At 42.7% G+C, this 22,421-nt stretch overlaps 1 protein-coding gene across 5 annotated transcripts in view; it reads left to right on the top strand.

Moving 5' to 3' along the window:
• The window catches only part of robo1 (roundabout, axon guidance receptor, homolog 1 (Drosophila)), a 289,424-nt gene extending 271,882 nt beyond the window's left edge, over positions 1-17,542 (top strand). For 4 of the 5 annotated variants that reach the window (XM_058634722.1, XM_058634721.1, XM_058634723.1 and 1 more), the window contains 11 exons: positions 1,497-1,539; positions 3,084-3,238; positions 5,868-6,254; positions 6,958-7,074; positions 8,614-8,758; positions 9,033-9,263; positions 9,737-10,230; positions 10,311-10,472; positions 14,479-14,751; positions 14,840-15,033; positions 16,299-17,542. In XM_058634722.1, coding sequence (XP_058490705.1) covers positions 1,497-1,539; positions 3,084-3,238; positions 5,868-6,254; positions 6,958-7,074; positions 8,614-8,758; positions 9,033-9,263; positions 9,737-10,230; positions 10,311-10,472; positions 14,479-14,751; positions 14,840-15,033; positions 16,299-16,313 — 2,216 coding nt within the window. In that variant the 3' untranslated portion in view covers positions 16,314-17,542. The remainder of the gene's footprint in view (positions 1-1,496; positions 1,540-3,083; positions 3,239-5,867; positions 6,255-6,957; positions 7,075-8,613; positions 8,759-9,032; positions 9,264-9,736; positions 10,231-10,310; positions 10,473-14,478; positions 14,752-14,839; positions 15,034-16,298) is intronic. The other variant, XM_058634726.1, reaches the window with a different exon arrangement.
• The last annotated feature ends 4,879 nt before the right edge of the window (positions 17,543-22,421 follow it).

The raw sequence follows: 22,421 nt of genomic DNA, 5'->3' as shown, positions 1-22,421 counted from the left end.
AGACATTGTGTGAGGGAAGACAGGGAAGTGGAACAGACAGGACAACAGTGTCCAGTATGTTTGTGGTCACACTGGCTGAATCTCGTCCGTGTGGAAACTGCAGTCTTGTATAAAGTACCTTAAAGGGATACTTGAGTAAAAGTACAAGTATGGGACCAGAAAATGACTTTGGTAGAAGTTGAAGTCACTTTTTTATAACATTACTTCAGTAAAAGTCTTAAAGTAAACAACATTTACTGTACTTAAGTATCAAAAGTCATTTGGCTCAAGCCTAACTGAGGAGTTAGGGTTTGAGCCATGGTGGCTCAGTGGTGGGGCGAGTTGTCGTTCAACTGGAAGGTTGTGGGTTTAATTCCTGGCTCCGCTCGTCTACATGTGTCCTTGAGCAAAGACACTTAACCCCATGTTGCAGCGTGCGAATGGGTGAAAGCTGTCGTGTAAAGCAGCTCAAGACTAGAAAAGCTTGATATAAATACAGACCATAATACCAACTCTTCTTCTTCTTCTGATTTTATGTGGTAGTAACGAGTAACAGAGTTAGAGGAAATGTAGTGGAGTAAAAGTTGCTAGAAATACAAATAAAGTAATGTACAGATACATTAATGTTGTACAGTAATGAAGTATTTGTAGTTCGTTGGCAGACTGTACCTGAACAGGAAACTGTGTTTTGTTAATCACGATCTGAGAGAAATCTCTGAGGTAAAACACACTCCTCCTGCTCTGGTGTAAAACCCCGCTGTGAAAGAGGAAGCGTATTGATTTGAATGTAAAACCCTGACCTGTGATTACTTTGCATCAAACTGATCTAAGAAACTGCTCCAGCTACCATGCAAAAAACAAACACTTCCTGTTTTGAACAAGAGAGAGACAGGGAGTCAACATGGCTTCAGCCCAACCTTACACCATCTCTCTCTCTCTCTCTTCCCGGGGAAGAGATAGTAATTAAAGTTGGAAGTTTATCTCTGCTTCACACATGGCAGCTTAGAGCTCCTTGAAAGAGTCCACCTTGCAGCGCGCGAGGCCTCAAACACACGGAAGCCGAGCCAGACGACCTAAGAGCTCGGCTTCTCTGTTCTTCATAAGCTTCTTACATGTCCTCCTCTTCCTCCTCCTCCTCCTCCTCTTCCTCCTGCTGCTGCTGTCTTTGTGACTCAGGCAAAATGACACCACCAGTACACCTGATTTTACAGGTCAATCAATATTGTTTTTTTTCTATGGCTGATGCCAACACCGGTCTTTAGAAATCAGAGCAGCTGATATTTGATGCCTCTGGAGCTGAAACAATGAATCGATTACTAAATGAATCGTCAACTATTTTGAAGCTTTTTTCATGATTAAAACAAGATTTCTGATTGTTTCAGCTTCTTAAATGTGAATATTTTCTCTGTTTCTTTGCTCCATGAAACAAAGAAATCAAATATTATTATGATAATAATAATAATAATAATAGTTAGATATTTCCCACATACTAACTCGGTGTTCTCTTTATTTTTCAGTGGCATATCAGAGAGGTGGAGAGGGTGTGTCCAGTGCTGGCAGGTAAGATATTACACACATTTTTTGGGGGAAACTCTTTGATTAATTGTGTTTAATTACACACACAGTAGGAGGCTAAATGTCCTGAACACTGTCATTGGCAGGTGCACTTGTGTTTGAGCAACACTAGGGGGAGTGCTGTGCCTTTGTAAAAGCGCAGAGAACCTGAGAATGGTGTAGGCAGGGAGGGAGGGAGGGAGGCAGGGAGGTGCACTGAATCTGATGTGAGGAGGAACAAAGCCTCATATACAGTATGAGTATACCAGGAGCTCATCCTCACCCCGTTACAGTGGAGTAACACTTGCGGCCACAAGGCTGCGCCATAGCGTCACCGTAAACAGCCCCATGTGCAGTAACGACCATGTATGTACTCCTTGTTATGGAACTGGTGCATTGTGCACAAGGAGAGCGGAGGCTGATTAAACGCTGCACAACTCTCAAATGCACCTGCTACGGAAATAAAAGTAAAGATTGAAAACACAAAGAGAAATACTTAATTGTTGCTCTTTTGTGCACAATACTCTACTACACATCTGTGTGTGTGTGTGTGTGTGTGTTTTTCCCATGTTAATGAACACTTAGCTTAGCTCGGAGCCGCCATCAGCAGTAAATCCATATTCATTATATTATCCGCTTGTATGATTGAATCCCATAAGCGAGTGTGGCTGTGTCAGCTCTGTGCAGAGACAATGGCTATTCCCTGTCAACACACAAGTGCCGGCTGATGGAGGAGCTATTGTGGAATTGTATTTGGCTCTGGAAGACAAATGTGTTCATTACCCCCCCTCCAAAAAAAAGAAACCAAGAAATGAGTCGTTTGAGTGGGAATGTAATTCAATGCTAATGCAGTGTTTGAATATGCAAACTGTGGAGATTTGAATACCGACACAATGTGCATTCTCTTTGTGTGCCGGATTGATGCGTTTCATGATGCTGTTTATTCCCGGCTCTTGTAAAAAGCGCCCATGTTTGGCCCGAGGTCAGGTTGTACAGTAGAACAAGAGATCTCAAATTGTGCCGGGATTAAAGCCAAAAGAAAGAAATGGGAGTAAGACGTGGAAACAATAGCCATGGATGCCGGGCAGATGGCATGTGAAAAACTGCCCCTGCACTGGTTTCCTCTTCAACTTTTCAAATGATAGAGATGTAGTGTGACACCATGGAATCTACTCTGGGAGCGTTCGAGGTTCACTGACTGCTCGGGACACGCATTTGGCAACATTGGGAGTGAATTTTTATCTGGCTGTCTAATCCGGGCGGATCGCTAATGCTCACGCGGGCTCAGGGAAAGTGCCGTGGACTGTGGACAAGTCAAGCACACACAATCTATTTAGCTGTGCACGTACGCGCACACACACAAACGGCCAAAAGGCAAAAGGTCTAAAGCTGGATTTCTGTTTCTTTTTTTCTTTTGTCAGCTGCTGGATAAATACACTCCACATAATCTTCTTTCTTTCTAAAATATTTTGTTACTGTGGGTGTTTCGGCTCATTCACATAAATGTCACTGCGGTGTTGGCTTACTATTGTTAACCGTTTGGCTTCCAGGCCTGGCTTGTTGAACATCGGGGAGTCTGCGACTCAGCCCTGGCTGGCTGACACGTGGCCCAACTCCTGCTCCAACCACAACGACTGCAGCATCAACTGCTGCACCGCTGGCAACGGCAACAGCGACAGTAACTTGGCAACGTACAGCCGACCAGGTATGTAGCATTGAAGCCGCCGTACTTTTGCAACAAGCAAAATAAACACTCCATCCCACCCCCTCCAAAGATAATGATGCAGCCCTTGAAAAAAATAAGTGCAGAGATAAGAAATGTAGGCACTAGGGGAATCTGAAGTGAAAAAGGAAGTAAAATCTGATATCTAGGTTAGCTCCCCGGAGAGGTGTTCAGCGTGTCTCTCTTTTCTGTAAGTCTCCAAGAAGAAAAACCTGGAGAAATATTAGGATTAAGAGAGGCTGTGTGCTTGTGTGTGTTTGATTTATCGGAGGTTAAAGTCGAGCTGTTTTAGGCAGGAAATCAAAAAGGAGCACACTCAGAGGGGCTTATGGCTCTACTCTGTTGCTAATCGAATTGCTTTGCTGATTTCCATACCGTTGTTATAGCCCCGGTAATGTAATTTCCTTTAAGTGCTCAGTTATTTAAGAAATATGCAGCGGGCGAGGAGGTCAAGGCTCGGACTGCAGACGGTGGCCGGGAGCATGGGAGAATGATAGAGACAGAGGTTCACCTGGCGGAGCAGACAAAGAGGATAAGACGGAATAAGTATGGGTGGAGGTGTAAAGTATGAATGAGGATTGAAGCAGATGTAACACAAGCACACGGCCGCTTAGTTTATACAGCAGTGCTGGAAAGGTCAACACAGGACCTCGTTTTCAAATGACGCCAAGTCCCAATTAATCTTCTGCACGTTGCTGTACCTTTAAAGCAACAGTACATAGCATAAACGACACAAAAACAAGTGTATTCATGGTTTCACTTGACGTGGAGTATATCCGTTATGCTAGCACCAGAAACGAACTGTGCTGTTATAAATGAATTCCTGATATTTGAAAGCTGCCTTTGCTGAAAATTAGAGCTTAAACAAGCTTGGTGATGTCTGGAAGCAGCACGGGATCATGGGAATTAGTCTATTTACACTTTACTATTTCTTTCTCTGATGTAACATATGAGGTTTCCCTACGTAAGTTATAGCATAGATGGTGGAGACCAAAATGGAGTGGTCCATTACCTTACTACTTCACTACTTAACTACATATAACATTAGTCTTGTTGTTCTCTTTGTTATTTTTATACAGAATATTTACATATTATATCTTTAAGACTTTTTTCTTTTATCTGTTCTACAGTTCAGGATTTTGAGTTAATAGCTACCGCCTCTCATGGGAGATCTTATCAAAGTTACATAGTGAGAGAAAAGGCATTCACTCACAGGGTCAGAACAAAAAGAGGCACCGTTCTCCCTCCATTACAAGTCAGTGTACCATAAAAATGAGTTTGACGCTGTTATTTCAAGGTAAAGTAGTTGCATAATGTTGCTTTAATGTATCGGATCATTGGCAATGCATTGAGATGTCTATTGTGTGTCAGCCTCAGGGATGGTGATGCATACACAGGACGGATGCTTTCGTTTTTTTATTATGCACCCAGACACACACAGTGACCTGATCTGAAATGAGAACACGGTCAAAGTCGCAGCCAAAAAACGTCACCTTGGAAGGAAATGGACTTAAGCTTATTAATTTTTTTTAACTGTGACGCAAGTCTCGGGGAAAAGAATCTCCAAAACTTGGACTGTAATGAAATGGTTTATGTTCTAAATTACGCACCTTGGGACTTGTGCCGTTAAGGGCAGACCATAATTCACATCCAGCTGTTTGGACTAATATCCATGCAGTGATTCTTCTTATTTCAAACCTTTCCCGATGAGGATTAATAATTCATTTTGTAGACTTTACAGTCATCAAGTTTAATTTCTTTCTTGGAGCTAATAACCCCTCTGAGGCTGAAGTGTTTCACTCTACCTTGACTTTGGTGTGGGATGTTTAACAGGGAATAACAGACTAAAAGGCAGCCCTCACTCCTCGCATGACGCCCTTTGCTGTATGACACTAAGGAGCTTGCCAGACGCATGCTTTGTGTGTGTGCCAAACCTCAACTCTGTGAACATTAAGAGGATCACTGACTAGGTGACAGTGCAAAGGAACGGGAGTTAATGTCCCCTTTATCTCAGCCATAGGGGCACTTTCACAGATCAAACGCTGGTGGTGTCGAGCCGTTTCCGTGCAGCCCGAAACGTGAGCCGCGTCACACCTATGGCCGTCCTTGGTATTTACCGCACGGCTGGCTCTCAGATCTGCTGGAGGATTTGAATATTTTATGAGCCAGGGTAAATTGGATCTGTCAGTGGCGCTGTGCTTTTACTGCACGCCCTCATTCCTGGTCTTTGATACAGACACGTCTCCCTGTCCCTCTCAATGAGAGAAGACGAGCCCGACGTCAGGCGTGAAAGAATAGAGATGACACTCGCCTTTAGTCACGGGGTGAGACTGCAGCAGACAGGTGTAATAGCACCTGTGTCATTCAACTAAAGTAGATCATCATTTGGCAAACAAAACTCATACTTAGGATGGAAATAAAGATTTGAGTGATTTTTCTTTTCAAGGGCTTGAAATTAATATGTGGATGTGTCTCAGATAAATACGTCAAACTCTGTAGGAGATCAGGTGACGCCCTGTTGTGTCAGAGCTTTTACCAGACTGGCGCAGACTGCTACAAAGCTGATCCGCAGTAGACGAGATTCACTAAATAACCTCCTCGTGTCCTCCAGCCGACTGCATCGCCAATTATAACAACCAGATGGAAAACAAGCAGACCAATCTCATGGTGCCAGAGTCGGGAGTGTACGGCGACGTAGACCTGTCCAACAAGATCAATGAGATGAAGACCTTCAACAGCCCCAATCTGAAAGACGGACGCTTTGTGGGTCCGGGGGGCCAGCCCACGCCGTACGCCACCACGCAGCTCATCCAGTCTTCCATCATGGGCAACAATATAAACGCAGACAGAGGGACTGGAGGTAGCGGAGGTGGCCCCGGGGGTGGAGGGGAGTTGAATGAGAAACACTGCTGGAAGCCGTCTTCCATCCAGCAGCAGAAACAGGAAATGGGCTCCCAGCTGCAGTACATCATCATGGAACAAAACAAGCTGAACAAGGGTGAGTGTGTGGAATACCCAGCAGCCATGAAGCTCAACTCCACGCCATGAACTTCCACCTCCACCTTGATTTTTTCCCCCCTCTGTTCTCTCCTCTGCAAGCTTTCCTCGACTTCTCCGTTGAAGGCTTTAGAAGAGTTTCTTGCTCTCCTTCTTTACTTCTGTCTCGCTCCTTTTCAAATCAGCATCTCTTTTCATCACCTATCTGTGTGGAACTCATCTAACCCCTCCATCATGTATGATTTACTGTACAGTATCTGTGCATCTGTTATGTGATGAAGGCAGGTGTGAAGGTTTATCTTTTTACAAAGACAAAGATAAAGCTCTGGTCTTAAGATGCTTTGAGCAAAGCTATCATCACCTCGTTGGCCCTGCAGAGCGGAACCACGTTTGGTGTGATAGTTTTGGTATCTCTGTGCAGCTGTTGCATGCGTTTACATACTCACACGAACATTCTGAAGCATTAACTGCATGGCTCCCGTCGCGTGTGACGCACAACACGCCACTAAACTGCAATGTCATTTCATGGGTGTACACATTTTCATATTTCCACTGTGCACCATGCGTCTCTGCGGCTAATCTACTGCGGGTTCTTAATTTTCTTGTTCACTGCAAAGCAATTGCTTTGCTTGAATGTTTCTGAGTTTGCGAGACGTCTCCCTGGGGCTACACTAACCCAGTGCTCCAATCTTCCCGCCCATCAGATCGCTGCAGAGGAGGCGACAGTCCTATGCCAGCCACCATCCCCTACAACCAGACCCACGACAGCCACACTGGAGGCTCCTACAACAGTTCGGATCGAGGCAGCAGCAGCACATCCGGTAAGAGTGATAGTTTATCGTGGAAAATATTAAAGCTGGGGATAAAGTTCTGCCAAGTCCTGAGGTGAATATTCCTAATACTAGTCCAGATAAAGATAACAATAGCGATGAAGGTTGGGGTACAGTGCATCAGATTGTTGTTTTCACTACAATATGAGCACCATGTGTTGCGTTTGGCTCATGAACATCCTTGGTCCAGTCACCCAAGAGTCACAAAAACCGACGACTGTACCCTTCAGGACATTTTAGTCAGATTTGAAGTTCTCTAAAGCCTGCATCACCCATTCCCCTCAGACTTATATATGTGGTTGATGAACCTTTAGGACGTGTGATTGTTGACATCGATGGGCCAAAATGTAGATCTGGGCAGGTTTCAATTATTCATTTGAGGCCAATCTAAAAATAAAATATGTTCATTTGTTGTGATTGTGTTCATGTCGCATAGGCAAAACTGACAAAATCTTCACAAATCTTTTTTTCCAAGCCTTATTTTTTGTTTTCCTTCCATATCCCCTCTGGGGCTTTGTATATCTTATCTTTTTAATTCAACTATTAAGGAAAAAATGTTCCCAGCGTTTAATCACATGCAACACCCCCAGCTCCGTTTAAAAATCCTCAGTTTTCCTCACAAGCGATAAATCACTTTGAGATGCTAATAAAAAATAAAGAACCTTATTTGATTAATTTCCATGTCGGGCCTTTTTGAGGACATGTTGAAAGAGGAGATGCCTTCAGAAAGTGGAAAATGGCTGAATGAATAGAGAGGGAAACTGACAACAATGCCTTCAAACAAAGGCATTAGCACCATTTGCTTGTGGCTTTTGTTTTCTGGGTGCAATGTCATCCAGGGGATGTTCAAAGCAAATTAGATAAAAAGGACTTCTTGTTTTCTTGTCCTGCTTTCTGTTGTATTTCTCTTTTTGTCCCTATTTTGCATCGCTCCCATTAATTGGCTTTACTTTAATTCCTGTATGGAGCAGCCTAATTTCATCAGGGCCTCACTGTCCGTCCGTGGACAAGGACAAATGAGAACACATTGCGCGCGGCATGCAACGCTGCCACCTTAATGCCATGTATCCATTCTGATATTGCATTTGAAGTTCAAGCCATTAAGGAAAAGCCTTTAGTGCTCACTGCACCTCACAGCTCATTGGTTCACAATTCCAACAGTTTGGTATTAATTAGATCCTTTAAGTGATTTTCTTCTCTACCCTTTTCTTCCTTCCTTTGCACTGGTTAATATGGCTGTACGGGAATCACAGTGTTTTGTCGAATTTTCGAGGTACTGTAAGTGTGCACACGTCGTCGCATGAGCCTAGACACTCGAGTTTTGTAAAACAATCTCTGTCAGCCGGTCTTATTAATGCATTTTTCTCCGCTGTCATACCCTTGCTCGTTAACTCGAGCCTTCTTCGACATTAATAATTAATGTGTTATTCAGAGACAGAAACTGTGTCAGTAGGTTTGTCTCTTGGTTTCCTGTGACTGATGGGAATGCTGTATTTTTTATTTTTATTTTTTTCCTTCTTCTTTGAGCAGGGAGTCAGGGCCATAAGAAGGGAATGCGCACCCCCAAACTACCCAAACAGAGCACAATGAACTGGGCTGACCTGCTGCCCCCTCCCCCTGCAAACCCACCCCCAAGTCGGACCGTAGAGGAGTATACTCATTCAATGGAAGAAAGGTGGGTCAAAGATGACGGTTAATCTGACAGGCGTGCACACACTCTTAAAATACCAGCTCATTCTTTAGGCCTCGTCTCCCGTTTCGCGCATTCATTACCAACATTTACCCCAAGGGTTCTTCCATCGACTAGTGCTGGGTTCACGTCAAAACCCCGATACAGGGAAGGCATGAATATTAAGCGCATGTTTTTCCTGGCTTCCTTTTTTTATAAACATTCATGTTTTCCGTGAGCGATATGGAGGTAACGAGGCTCGTGTCTTCTCTGTTGGCAGCTGTGACCCAGACACGCAGTCCTCCATGCCCCCCTCGTACATGTACCTGCAGCCTGATGAGCTGGAGGAGGAAGAGGAGATGGAGAGGGGGCCCACTCCTCCCGTACGGGGAGCGGCGTCCTCCCCCGCTGCTGTATCTTACAGTCACCAGTCCACAGCCACTCTCACGCCCTCGCCCCAAGAAGAGATGCAGCCCATGCTCCAGGATGCACCTGATAGCCATGAACGCAGGTAAACCGTTTGAATCCTTGCAGAGCAGCATTCAATTTTCTTAACATTGATTTGTTACCATACAAGGAGCTGTTTGTCTCAGTTCATTTCAGGAAAGAACGGTAATCAACTTGCAGTGATTTGAAGGTTGTTTGAAAAAGTACAGCACAGCAGTTTAAATGTAGTCAATTTTATCTGTTTCTTGTCAAAGATAAAATTGCTGTCGTGTTGCATTACAGCAGTGAGCAGATGTTTTTTTTTTTCCAATATAATATATTCTTCTTAGTACAAAAGGAAAACAAAGCATGAATTACAGGATGCCTGACATAAAAAAAGACACATCTCTGATTTCTTAAAGCTTATTTTAAGAATCTAAGTTCAAGTTAACATATTTGTAAAGTTTTAGGTTTGCTATTTTATTTTCTTTGTCTGATTTATCCCAAATATTCTACATTTTGATTTAATTCCGCTTCATGTCTGACATTTTGCTGCAGGCGCCATGTTGTGAGCCCCCCTCCCCCTCCCAGACCCCACTCTCCCTCACACACATATGGGTACATCAACAGCCCACTGGCCTTGGACACTGACGGCATGGAGGAGGACGACATACTCGAGGAGGAAGAGGAGGGCGACGAGACAGATACCGAGGTGGCCAAGATGCACTACCACCACACCCACCCCCACACACACCCCCACCACGCCCAGATGCATCCCCGGAGGTTGCTGCTACGAGGGCTCGAGCAGACGCCCGCGTCCAGCGTGGGCGACCTGGAGAGTTCGGTGACGGGCTCCATGATCAACGGGTGGGGCTCGGCTTCTGAAGAGGATAATGTCTCTTCAGGGAGGTCCAGCGCGGTCAGCTCTTCGGACGGATCCTTCTTCACCGACGCCGACTTTGCTCAGGCGGTCGCCGCAGCTGCAGAGTATTCAGGCCTCCGAGTGGCCAAGTACCCCCACACGCAGGGCCATGAAGTCGGAGGAGCTTCAGGTATGAAAAGGTTGCCACATCCGTGAGAAATGTTATTGCAAGAGTTATGAAAAATCTTACCCTTTTATATCCTTTTTCAGCAAGAAAATACCAAATAAACCCAGCAGGCCACCGGCCTGGAAGTCCGGTGTCTACAGATAGTAACATGAGTATGGCAGCCGTACATAGGAGGCCTCCTAAAAAGCAGAAACAGCATCCTGCAGGTCATCCAGGCGTCCAGCGGCGTGATCCGTATAATGAAGGTAAGCCTACTGAACGTACATGTGAGTGCCACCATCACACTCACAGGAAGTGCTGTGAAACAGTAACCCTCAGGTTGTTGTGTTCATGTTTGAAGAGACACGTTAAGTTTTCTTACATGAGCTTTGTTGTTCACTCCTTGATCCTTGAACCAGCGTCCACTCAGAATGAGATTTGATCCGAAAAATGCTTTTTTACTTACTAGATTTATTATTTTGACATCCTTGCTCTTGTAAAGATCTAGTATGTAACCTTTTTGGTGGGTTTATTGGCAGAAGTTAAATACACTACCCATAAGTAGAGTAAAATATATCCATCCATCTATTTGATGGAAAAACCCACCCACACACACACACACACACACACACACACACACACACACACACACGGGGAGAACATGCAAACTCCATGCAGAAAGGCCTTTGTTCCAACTGCGGCTTGAACCCTGGCAGGACTGCTAACCACTACACCAACCGTGTGGCCCTCCAGTGTTATAATACCAGTAAAAACAGTAATTACGCACACTCAGCAGTCATTTCTTTAGATATTATGTGCACAAAATGAAGTGTCCAATGTGACAGAGAGGGTTGAAACGAAACAAGTCATTAATGGAGTTTAATGGCGATTCCATCATCTCAAACCTGTCTGTCTCTTCTCCTTTTACATCAACAAGGCATTTTTGCCAAAGGAAGTGACGTAGACTGGATATTGTCCCCTCTTTTTGTACCATTTTTGTCCATAAAAATCCCAGTAGATCAGCAGTTTCTGAAATAGACAAACCAGACCATCTGGTCTCTGCCACATTCAAAGTCACTTAAATCACCTGTCGTTTTCCATTCGGATGCTCGCTGTCATCCTGATCATGTCTACGTGTACCCAATATGGTGCCTTTCCTTACACAAATAAGAAATGTGAAGAAAGGTTGAAATGAAATGGATTGTGCCCAAAAACTTGGTTTGTGATTTTGCCTGGTGCAGACATTTCTGGTCACTGTGTTTGCACAGAAAACCCCCAAGTAGTCAGATATAGAGAGTAAAAACAACAACAATGAATAATTGTATACAGCAGAACAGTGACAGAGAGACAGCGGGTCAGCTGTGTCCCACAGTACACAGATGGCCAGTTTGAATCAATGGCCTTCTGTCTATTCCCTCCACAGACATGAAAGTGAGAAATACAGTTTACTGTAATGTAGTGTCCGTAAATGACTGAGTATTGGTTTTGCCGCGAGCCAGAAGTTTAATCATCATCTTCCATGTGTTTAATGCACACACATACATGGCATCGCTCCAGAACAGATCGGACGAACAGTGGGCAGGAGTGGAAGTGGGGTTGTGGGGCGGTGATGGGGGGGGCTGTCTCAGGGGAGATCTGCCCAGCTTGGCTGTGCTGACACTGGGATGTTGCTCCACTCTAGCTGCTTAATGAAATTGATCCAGGTGCTCGGGCTCATTCCAAAGTGCCACCTTTTGCTCGGCGGGAGCCGAAACATAAACCAAGCGGGGGCTAAACAGCGGAGCGGCCGCACACAGAAGGAAGAGCTTTAGCCTTGTTAAGTAAAAGAGCAATGGACGTTTTACAGCATCGTTCTTTACAACACACTGCCTCACTGGCAGAAATCCTCCTTTTCTTGTGAAAAGATCATTAAAAAAAATCTATAGAGTTGAGGTGTGGGTGTCTATACACACACACACACACACACTGTGCTTCGTACAGTATGTGCTGTCCCAGTGCTGGCTCTCCTCTTACTGTCAGGTGTCCTTGAGGGTTGGAAGCACTTGACAGGGAGATTTAATATCCAGCTCACTCGGAGCCAGACCAGCTATATCACAGCAGAAAATCCAACACCCCTCCTCCTCCTCCTCCTTCTTCTCCTTCTCCTCCTGCCATCATCCCTATATCCTGGCTTCCCCATCCGCTGCCCCTCCCTTTGGACTGATCTCCATCCCTCCCTCGGCTCTTCTCCCCGCTCCACTCTCCTCCGTCTTTGTTTGAGCAGCAAGGAGGGCGGACTGACGGCTCGGCAGCTCTGTCTTTCCATCACTTCTCTCGCTGATTGCATTTGATCTGAATGGATTGTTTTTCATTTGGAGGTTATTGCCTGACGCCCGCTACCCCCCCCCCCCATCTCGCTCTTCCTACCAATACACTCCCCACACACAGACACACACACTATATGCCCCCCCTGCCTGTGGTGTGTGAGGTGATAGGTGAGGTAAAGTGATTTAATGAAACGTAAAAGGACCGAAAACAAAGAGAACACTGATGTTTGCCTGCAAACACGCAATATTTGGTGCTGTGGAAAAATGAAGAGCGGAATTTCACTCGCTTTTTTTCATCTTATGCCAATTACAAAAAAGTGTTTTACTTATTACAAATTAAGTATTATTAATTAATAATTATTAATTATTCAATTGAAGCTTGACTTAAAAAGCAAACCAAAAATTTAATTGCAGTAGACGCAATACCCAAGTCTTTCAGTCCGACTTTTTATTGAAGTTTAAATTGTAAAATCCCACCGTTCATGTATTAACACAGAGGGTATTTAAATGTACATAATATAATTAAATAGCATCTTTAGTTTTAAAAAGATTCTCTCCTGTGAACTCATGAAACTTCAGTACCATTTAAAGTACGTACATATTCATTCATCGGTCCACTCTTTGCATTATTTCTCACAGTCCGTTGACGGCTGGTGACAGTTTGTAGTTAGTTATCCAGTTTGCCTCAGTATTAGTTTAAATTTCTCCTTTCACCCCTACCTAACTAGGCAGATGGTTCTGCCAATTTCTCCCTGTTACAAGGGAGTGGTTTTCTCTCTCCACTGAAGTGTCCTCTTTGGAGGGTGTGGTGGCATTCATTGATAAAGATCAGTCACAACAGGAAGTGAACAAAATGCAGCTGCGTTAATTGCGGTCATATATTCATAATCAATTAAATATTTGATATCAGTTGCCACTATTAACACACTCATTTTTACAGCACTATTATTGTGTTAAATGTTTCTACATTTCAATTACTCAAAACCTGAATTATTGACAATAAAAGGGCAGAAAAACAAGTGAACCACCAATGACCTGACTCTGACGCCTTTGTCCTTAACCTCCTTTTCCGTACTTAACCTTCCCTCGTCTCCTGATCCGTCTCGGCCACGCCCTCCGATAAACCCTCCCTGGCTGAGACCAGAGACAATTTTCAGAGCTGAGCTCTGTCCTCGATGATATTTCCTCATAAATCTAACGGGCGCTGTGCTCCTCCCTCGCACTGAGCTGTATTTCAGACTGTGGCATTGATCGGACTCTGACTGAGGTAGGACTCAGGAGGCAAGAGAGATATTAAAACACTGCAGATGCCTCTCTGTCTGCTCTGTGATATTGACTGCCTCCCCCCCTTCCCCTCCCCTCTGGATGAAGGTGGAGGATAATCAGAAGCCGTCTGATTTCACGAGCATAGACGTCATTTATCCCATTATAGCTTTTCATTTATAAAAATACATAGAATAAAAAGATGCAGCGCCTCACAAACGGTGCAAGAAAGGTGGTGGCTATCATCTTCATTCACTTTCCGGGTCACGGGGTCTTGAGCCAACGAAACCATCCCTCAGCTCGGACGCTGATTAGAAGATGAAAAGCCATCGATCACTTTCCACTGCGTTTTGTTTACACGGCTGTGTGATGTGTGAGAGAACAGGCCGCCTACCGCCGCCTGCTCTCATAATATGAATAATGGCTCAAGGACGAGCCGCATCGATTGAACAGAGGGAGTCGAGCAGTTCACGGATCCAGCTGCTCGACATCACACTCCCCTCTTCCTCTGCTCACTCTCATCTAACTCTCTCACGGTCCAGCGTTATCTGTGCTGCTGACTGTCCGTGTGAGAGGAGGTTCAGTGTAGCGATGTGCACCGACGTAACACTGCAGCTGTGTTTGTGTGCGTCACCTCGCAGGTGTGAGACAAGTTTCTCAGCCTAGTTTTTGATGTGTTTCACTTCCTGTGTTTATCCTGTAGATCTCCCTCCTCCACCCATCCCACCTCCGGCGGTGCTCAAGTCTCCGACGCATCCCTCCAAGGCAACACTGGAGGGCCGAGGAGTGATTTCCCCCAAAGCAGGCGAGGTGCGGGACAGGAGGGGAGGAACGGGAGGCTACAAGCCCCGAGACGGCTCGGACCACAGGACCAGCTCATCTGAACGCAAAGACGCTCAGGAGAGACAAAAGCCTGGAGAGAAAGGGAATAGACATGAGGGTAGCACTGCCAACAAGGCACGCAGCCAGCATGCAGGTACTGCAACACACAGTGTACAAACGTAATGGAATGCATCGGTGCCGTGTGATCACGCAAGCCTTACTCTGTGCTCCTCTACCTCTAGGTTCAGAAGATATTCTGCCCTACAGCCGACCACAGTTCCCCACAGTCAACAGCCCCCGAGATCCAAGCTCCTCCAGCTCCATGTCTTCTCGGGGTTCAGGGGGCCGGCGGAGAGGAGAAGGAGGCCGCCGGAACCTTGCAGACATGGGCCACATCACCACGGGGGCCTTACAACCAGGAGATGAAGAGCTAGAGGTACAGACTGTTTTACAAGTACACAGGCCTGTTATTACTGGGTCAAATTAATAAAACCTTATAAATAAAGACAATACCGAACATTTATAAAAAAACAAGCTATAATTACAACTCAAAATATGCTATTTTGAAATGTCTTTTGTAAAATTATTACTGACAAACATGATCTGCTGCTGCTTCGTCACAAAAAATCATATAACAACAATACTATAATATTAATTTGGTTATTTCAATGCTTTGTTTTACTCACGTGCGTGTACACATACACGTTGGCAGAAGGCTTAAAGGTTCTGATTTCGGAAAAAAAATAATAATTATCTTCTTTTCTCCGCTGTGTGAATTAACAATGGTGGAAAAGTCGCTGATGTTAGCTCGTTATTTAGCCAGTTTTCTGGCCCAGTCGTGTTTATTTCACCAATGCTAGTTAGCTACCAATCGCAGCCGCTTGCTAACATTCATTTTGAGACGGCGTTAGCTTGTATTTAGCAAAGAGTGACGTGACGCTCGCGTTGATGTAAATTATGAAATCGCAACAATTACAGGGGGCGTGGTCAAACACCCAGCTCTGCTCTTACCTTGTCAATGTCAATTTAGCGGTCTAATTCACATTATTTAACAGATCATAGAAACGCTCCCGATCTACGACGATAACCGTTTTTATAGAAATTACGTGATCCCACGTAAACAATCGCAGAAGACTTAAAAGTTCAGATTTCGCTGAAAAATTTAATTTTTCTTCCTTTCCCCACTGTGTTAATGAACGATGATGTTAGCTACCATTACTTTACCTTCAAACCAGAACGTGTTCCTTGTCTAATTATAGTTATGAAAGCTGGATACTATGGAAGCACATTGTATTCATTTGAAAAAAACTCAAAAAGGTTTTTCGGAGTAATTTTTTTCTGTTTTTCGTGGTATTTCCCATGGACCTATGGTGACTCCTGCCCGCACATACACGCCCCATCAACTATGTACCGTACTGGGTCAATTAAGACAATCCTGATCCTTGAGAAACATTGCTAGCAGATCTGAATCTGAACACCTGCCTGCGTAATGTCGACAAACTCATGGTAATACCATCTATGTGACGTAAAATGACTCCGAAAAACCAACCATGGAAAAAAATGACTCTTAAAAACAGAAGGAAAAAAAATGACTCTGAAAAACAAACCAAATTTTATTTTTTTATTTTTTTCAAGTGAATGCAATGCACAATGTATGTTTCATTGATGCTAACCACGATGTTGGTTTCATCTTTTTAACAGATGGTAGAAAGCTGAAGAAAGGAGGAGTCACAGGAGGAACTGTCCTGATTTTTCCCCTCCCATTGTTTCTCTTACAATTTTAAATATCTCAGTATTTCACAATCATGTTGGCTGCCATCATACGATATGTTAGTCGTGTTTCTTTACACCTGGAAAACAGAACAATGTTTTTTTGTTTGTTTGTTTGTTTGTTTTTTTTTCTAACTGTTCATTTTCTATGTCCATTTGACAAAAACATAAAAAAAGAAAGAAAACAGGAAAGCGTGTCTGAAGATTTAAAAAGATGGTGCATTCAAAACAAAGTACGCCGTAGTATATTTATGTTTAATTCCAATGCAATATGGAGTGAGATCTTCCTCCAGACATTGACGTGACTCAGCTTGCCTTGACGAGAACGTTGGAGAGTCCGGTACAGTCAGACGTTGCTGTAATGACAGAGCGAGCAGAGGTGGGACTGTAAATATACGTGTAAACATGATGTCCTTGTTTTTACCCATCGTGGTTCCTTGAATTTGTCTTTGTTTGTTTTTTTTTTGTTTTTTTGCAAAAATTCTAATTTTATTATGCCAGTGAATATAAATATTATTTTATCATTTCCATCCATGTTTGTAAATTGCAATATTATTTAGCTGCCCCATGAAAGTGCCACTTTGGGATTTTTTTTTTCTTTTCTTTTCTCTCGTTTTTTTTTTTGTGTAATGCACTGTTACGTTCCGTGTCGTCGTCGTCGATGTTTGTTCTTTGTTTTTACTTTGGTTTTAAAAGCACAATCACTAAACTTTATTTTAAACCATTCTATCTATTAACCTTTTTGTCTTACTGGAGGAAAACAGGTAGGACAAAAGAGTCTAGTTAATCCTGATGATGATGATGATGATGATGATGTAGGTAAAGGTTGCTGTTTACGAAGGCTGTGCTTGAAAGGAGACTCCTTTCGTTTTGATCGCCTCCCTCTCCACTTCTGACGCGAGCTCAAGTGAGGAAAAAAAAAAAGAAAAGAAAAAAACCCAGACAGTTAATTAATGTGAGTCATAGCTGCAATGTAAATATCTTTTTTCGCATTGACCATAAACCCAGCTATCGCACATTAATGGAAATGGTAATGTTGTCTTCTTTAATGCACTTAAATGAAAATTCAAATACAGGAAATAAAAGAGAGTCACTTTGGGGAAGCTGGAGAGGTTGTTATTGGACAAGAAAGGGTCTCTTTTCTGGAGAAGCCGGGGGGGGGGGGGTCTCTGCTCTTGACGAGAAAAGGGTGCTGTTGTTTATTCGTAGGACATCTGCAAACATTTGTTTCGTAAAGCAAAAAAAAAAAAAAAGGAAAAAGAACTAAAAAAAAATGACGAATAAAAGGTTGAAACTACACGCGTTGTTTTGGTCTTTTGTTACCACCGACCGAGTCAATTTATATGCTAGTTATTCATTTAATTCTCTCGATGAGTACAAATAACTGAGTACTGTCCAAGATATATGGCTTGTAACTGTGCTGCCAGAGCGGCTATTATGTATATAAACCCGTCATAAATCTGTCTACCTACAGAAATCTCAATTTACCATCAATAAACATCAGTAACTGATGATCTACTGATGTTTATGTCACTTATATAGAAGCTAATATCAATGCAGCAATGTGATTAACCCATGTGTTTTGGACTTGTTTGATTCAAATGTTATATTTGACTATATATATACAGTATATATATGTATGTATATATATATATATGTGTGTGTGTATGTATGTATATATATATATATATATATATATATATATATACATACGTACATATAGTTGAACTATTAAAACAGCTTCATTTTTGTAATTAAATATCTTTTAAGTGTCTTTAAAAAGTCGACATCTCTAACCTTTAGTGAGATGATAAAACCAAAAGTAGTAAATTGAAATCAGCGACACATTTATTACAGCTATAATTGAGAAGCATCACAATAAAACTCAATGTCACTGTGTCTGCTGCATCTTAATGGGGAAGCGTTGGAGTCGGCTTCACCGCTAAAAAAGAAAGAAAGGACACGACGCACTTCAACAACGCCGTCAAGGAGGGAACTATCGATACTCTTGGCTCGGATCCTGAGCGGCTATTTCTGTTTTGTTCGGTCGCGATTGAAATATATTACCCGATGCCAATTCCATTAGTGTTGTCCATTATTCACAATATCAGCATCGCGTGTCATTCGATAAAGGCACTGAGGGGAAGCTACAGCCAATGGTGAAAGGATTATATTCAATTTGACAGGCCTAGATTGCTGCCAATTAGGCGTAAGGAGGCTTCAATGAGGTTACATAAGAGAGCAGATCCAGCACTCGTCTTATTTCGGGGGCGGAGCTGCTGACGCGGCAAAAAAAAACGTCCAAACGTCCATAAAGTCCGAAGACGGCGCTATTGTCACGGAGCGACTCGAGACGGGCGACGGATCCTAATTGGAGAGCGAAATACATTTGTTCCAGTTTATTACATCCGACCTGCCAACGCGCTCGCTCCTCGCGGAGGCAATAACCTGGCCGAGGGGAGTCTTTAATGTCAACTACTGTCTGTCAGGCTTATTCAAACATCAGCGACGGAGAAGGAGAGATGTCCCCCCCCCCCCTTTAACACTCCCTCCTGCTCCCCGAAGAGCTGGCATTGAAGTCCTGTTTTCACAAGTTAATGAAGAGTGTTCAAAAACACCGGAGCCTCGCGGGACTGACTGCGCCGCTGAGTCAAAGCCAAAGCTATCACAATGCTATCACAATGCTATCACGGCCTACAATGTAACATGATCTAATCATCGGTGTCACGATCATAAGGATGCAGACGTCGGCCAATTCTTCTGTCCTCATTTGGAACCAAACTTCCTCAAAATTCAACTCGCGCTAAAGCGACAGCTAGCGTAGGTGTGTTTGGAGCATTAGACATGTGACCGTGTCCAGTGACCTTATCCAGTGGTGAAAAAGCCACGCTACGGAATACAGGTCACGCATTCCTTCCATGTTTGATCATGTTATTGGAGGCGGAGTTTCACCAAACCAGACATTTTTACAAATTTTTAGCAAAAATTATTTTCGTAAAAATAATTACGAAAAACTGTGATGTTTTTTTTTTATTTCTCCTTTTAAAAAAAAAAAAACCATCACCATTTTTCGGAATTATTTTTAAAAGTGTTGAAATTTCAAAATAAACTGAGAAACGACTTGAAAACAATATTTACTCTGGGAATCGACTTAACTTTCTGTCTTAGATGTCGATGTTGAAACAGATAAGCAATGACAACTGTGTGCTCTCACATTCCCACTCCTCCTCCTCCTCCTCCTCCTCATTTTCCTCAGCTCTCTCTCTTCCTCTCAGGACTCTAATAAGCACCTTTATTTCTAAACAAGAACAAATTTGGAACAGGGGGAGAGCATCCCCCCTTATGCCTCCATCCATCATTTTAATGAGTTGGAGGCGTGTCCTGGCCCCGCAATGAGATGCAGGTGATTAAGGATATTAAGCGGATACACTGGCTGCCAGGGTTATTAACCCCAGCAAAGGGATGAATATGCAGCATGAGGCTGAGTGGTCTTTAAGTCTGGTACTTACAGTTGTTCTACCTGTGTGACCACGGGGAAGCCTCAGAGGTATTTCCTCTCTGTAGCAATCTGTAGTGTTTCCTTGAAGTGTACGCAATCTAAACCGTTCAATTAGGAATTTATGATGATAGAAGTTGCTTTTCAAGAAGAAATTCTCCATTTTTAGCTTCACATTTTAACATTATGTTCAGAAATCATGCAGAAATGTGTTTTTTTTGCTGAGCACAGTAGGCGAGGCGAGGATAATCTGCATTTTTTATAGATCTTCAAATACTTAATGGGGCAAAGGTGCACAATAATATCCAAGAAATCCTTAGGTTTTGAGCGGTTTCATCGATACCAGGACAGAGACTTTTAAAAGGATCCCTCTGCAAATGATTCAAAGTTTGAAAATGTGTGAACCTGTTTATTTTAACAAGCGTTTTTACATGTTGAAATAACAAGTTCACTGTAAAGTTTTCCTGCTGGAACGCTGTTTGCACTATAGAGGTAAAATAATAGTGTTTTTTTTTGCAATCATGCAAGATTCAAGTCAGTGAATCAGTCATTTCTCAGAAGGGAAGAAAGTACATTCAAGACAAAAGATTCATTAACATGCCAATGTTAGTATGAGGCCTAATTACTGTGCAAAGAAATATGCTAAACATGTACAAAGCACACTAACCTCTCCTCCTCCATCTTTATGTTTTCGGCGTTTCATTTTTTTTTTTTGCAATCAATAAATTAAACTGCCGGTGTTTTAAACTCTCTCGCAGCAGTCAGGAAAACTAATTTCTTTTGTGCTCATTCAGGTTCGTCTTCTCCTTCCTGATCGCCAACACTGCTTCATTAACCTCCTTCCAAAACGAGGAGGTAATTAAGTGAACAGCTGTGTGCTGTCTGACAACTCATCTCACTGCCGCCTTAGCGAGGAAGCCGCCATCGCAGGTGCGCGGTGTTTAGGCGGCTCAGCGGAAACTCTCTCCGCAGACATTTACACTACAGCTGCAGGTCAAACGCCAACCCCTTCAGACAATCAGTCAAACATAATTCACGTTTAATGATCTCCCAAAAACCACATTACGGAAAGTTGTTTTTAATCAATGTTAAACACTCAACACTTAAATTGATTGTTTTCTTTACACTCGTTTGTCATTACAATGGTAAAAGTGATTGCACAGCGAAATGGCGATATCTCATTTATATTAATCCATAAGCTTCTGTGTGTGTGCATTTCCTGGCTACAAGGATGAGGTTTTTTAAAGAAAAAATGATTACTCCATTTATGATGAAAAAGGAACTGCAATATTCTACATCAAAAAACACAAAGAGAATATGTATTCAGCAGGAATCTGTCGTTTTTCATAGTCTGCTTGAACCAAGCCAAATCTGCAAGTGATTTACTTTCCCTCTCCGAGGACGCCGTTTTGGCAAACGACACAATCTCCGGGAAAATCACAAATTCCCCTGGTGAGCTAGAGGCGGGATTAACACAATGACGACTAATCTCGTCAAATGAGATTAAGACGCTTACAGCTCAGTCTGCCGATAGATTTGTTTGTTACTTTGCTACCGACATCATAGAATCAGAGATACCTCCACATTTTCAGATGCTCATCAAGATGACAGTTTTTGTTTGTTTCTATTATCCTTTGTCACAGAAAAATAACAATTACTGTTGTCTTCTTCTCACAGCTACCTCTACTGGACAACTGGGTAATAACTTCGAAGCACTATTGTACTTTGAGGCATAGTATGTCGTCATAGTATAGTATGTCGTCCAAAATGTGACAAAAAAGTCATAGTATAGTATGTCGTCCAAAATCACTAAAAAAGTCATAGTATAGTATGTCGTCCAAAATGTGACAAAAAGTCATAGTATAGTATGTCATCCAAAATGTGACAAAAAGTCATAGTATAGTATGTCGTCCAAAATCACTAAAAAAGTCATAGTATAGTATGTCGTCCAAAATGTGACAAAAAGGTCATCGTATAGTATGTCTTCCAAAATCACCAAAAAAGTCATAGTATACTATGTCGTCCAAAATTTGACAAAAAAGTCATACTTTAGTATGTCGTCCAAAATGTGACAAAAAGGTCATAGTATAGTATGTCGTCCAAAATTTGACAAAAAAGTCATACTTTAGTATGCAGTCCAAAATTTGACAAAAATGTCATAGTATAGTATGTCGTCCAAAATGTGACAAAAAGGTCATAGTATAGTATGTCGTCCAAAATTTGACAAAAAAGTCATACTTTAGTATGCAGTCCAAAATGTGACAAAAAGGTCATAGTATAGTATGTCGTCCAAAATTTGACAAAAATGTCATAGTATAGTATGTCGTCCAAAATGTGACAAAAAGGTCATAGTATAGTATGTCGTCCAAAATTTGACAAAAAAGTCATACTTTAGTATGCAGTCCAAAATGTGACAAAAAGGTCATAGTATAGTATGCCGTCCAAAATTTGACAAAAATGTCATAGTATAGTATGTCGTCCAAAATCACCAAAAAAGTCATAGTATAGTATGTCTTCCAAAATGTCACAAAAAGCTCATAGTATAGTATGTCGTCCAA

This window comes from Solea solea, chromosome 7 (assembly GCF_958295425.1).
Source record: "Solea solea chromosome 7, fSolSol10.1, whole genome shotgun sequence".
Lineage (NCBI taxonomy): Eukaryota > Metazoa > Chordata > Actinopteri > Pleuronectiformes > Soleidae > Solea > Solea solea.
Note: the sequence above shows the minus strand (reverse complement) of the source record. Positions and strands in the feature narration are given on the sequence as shown.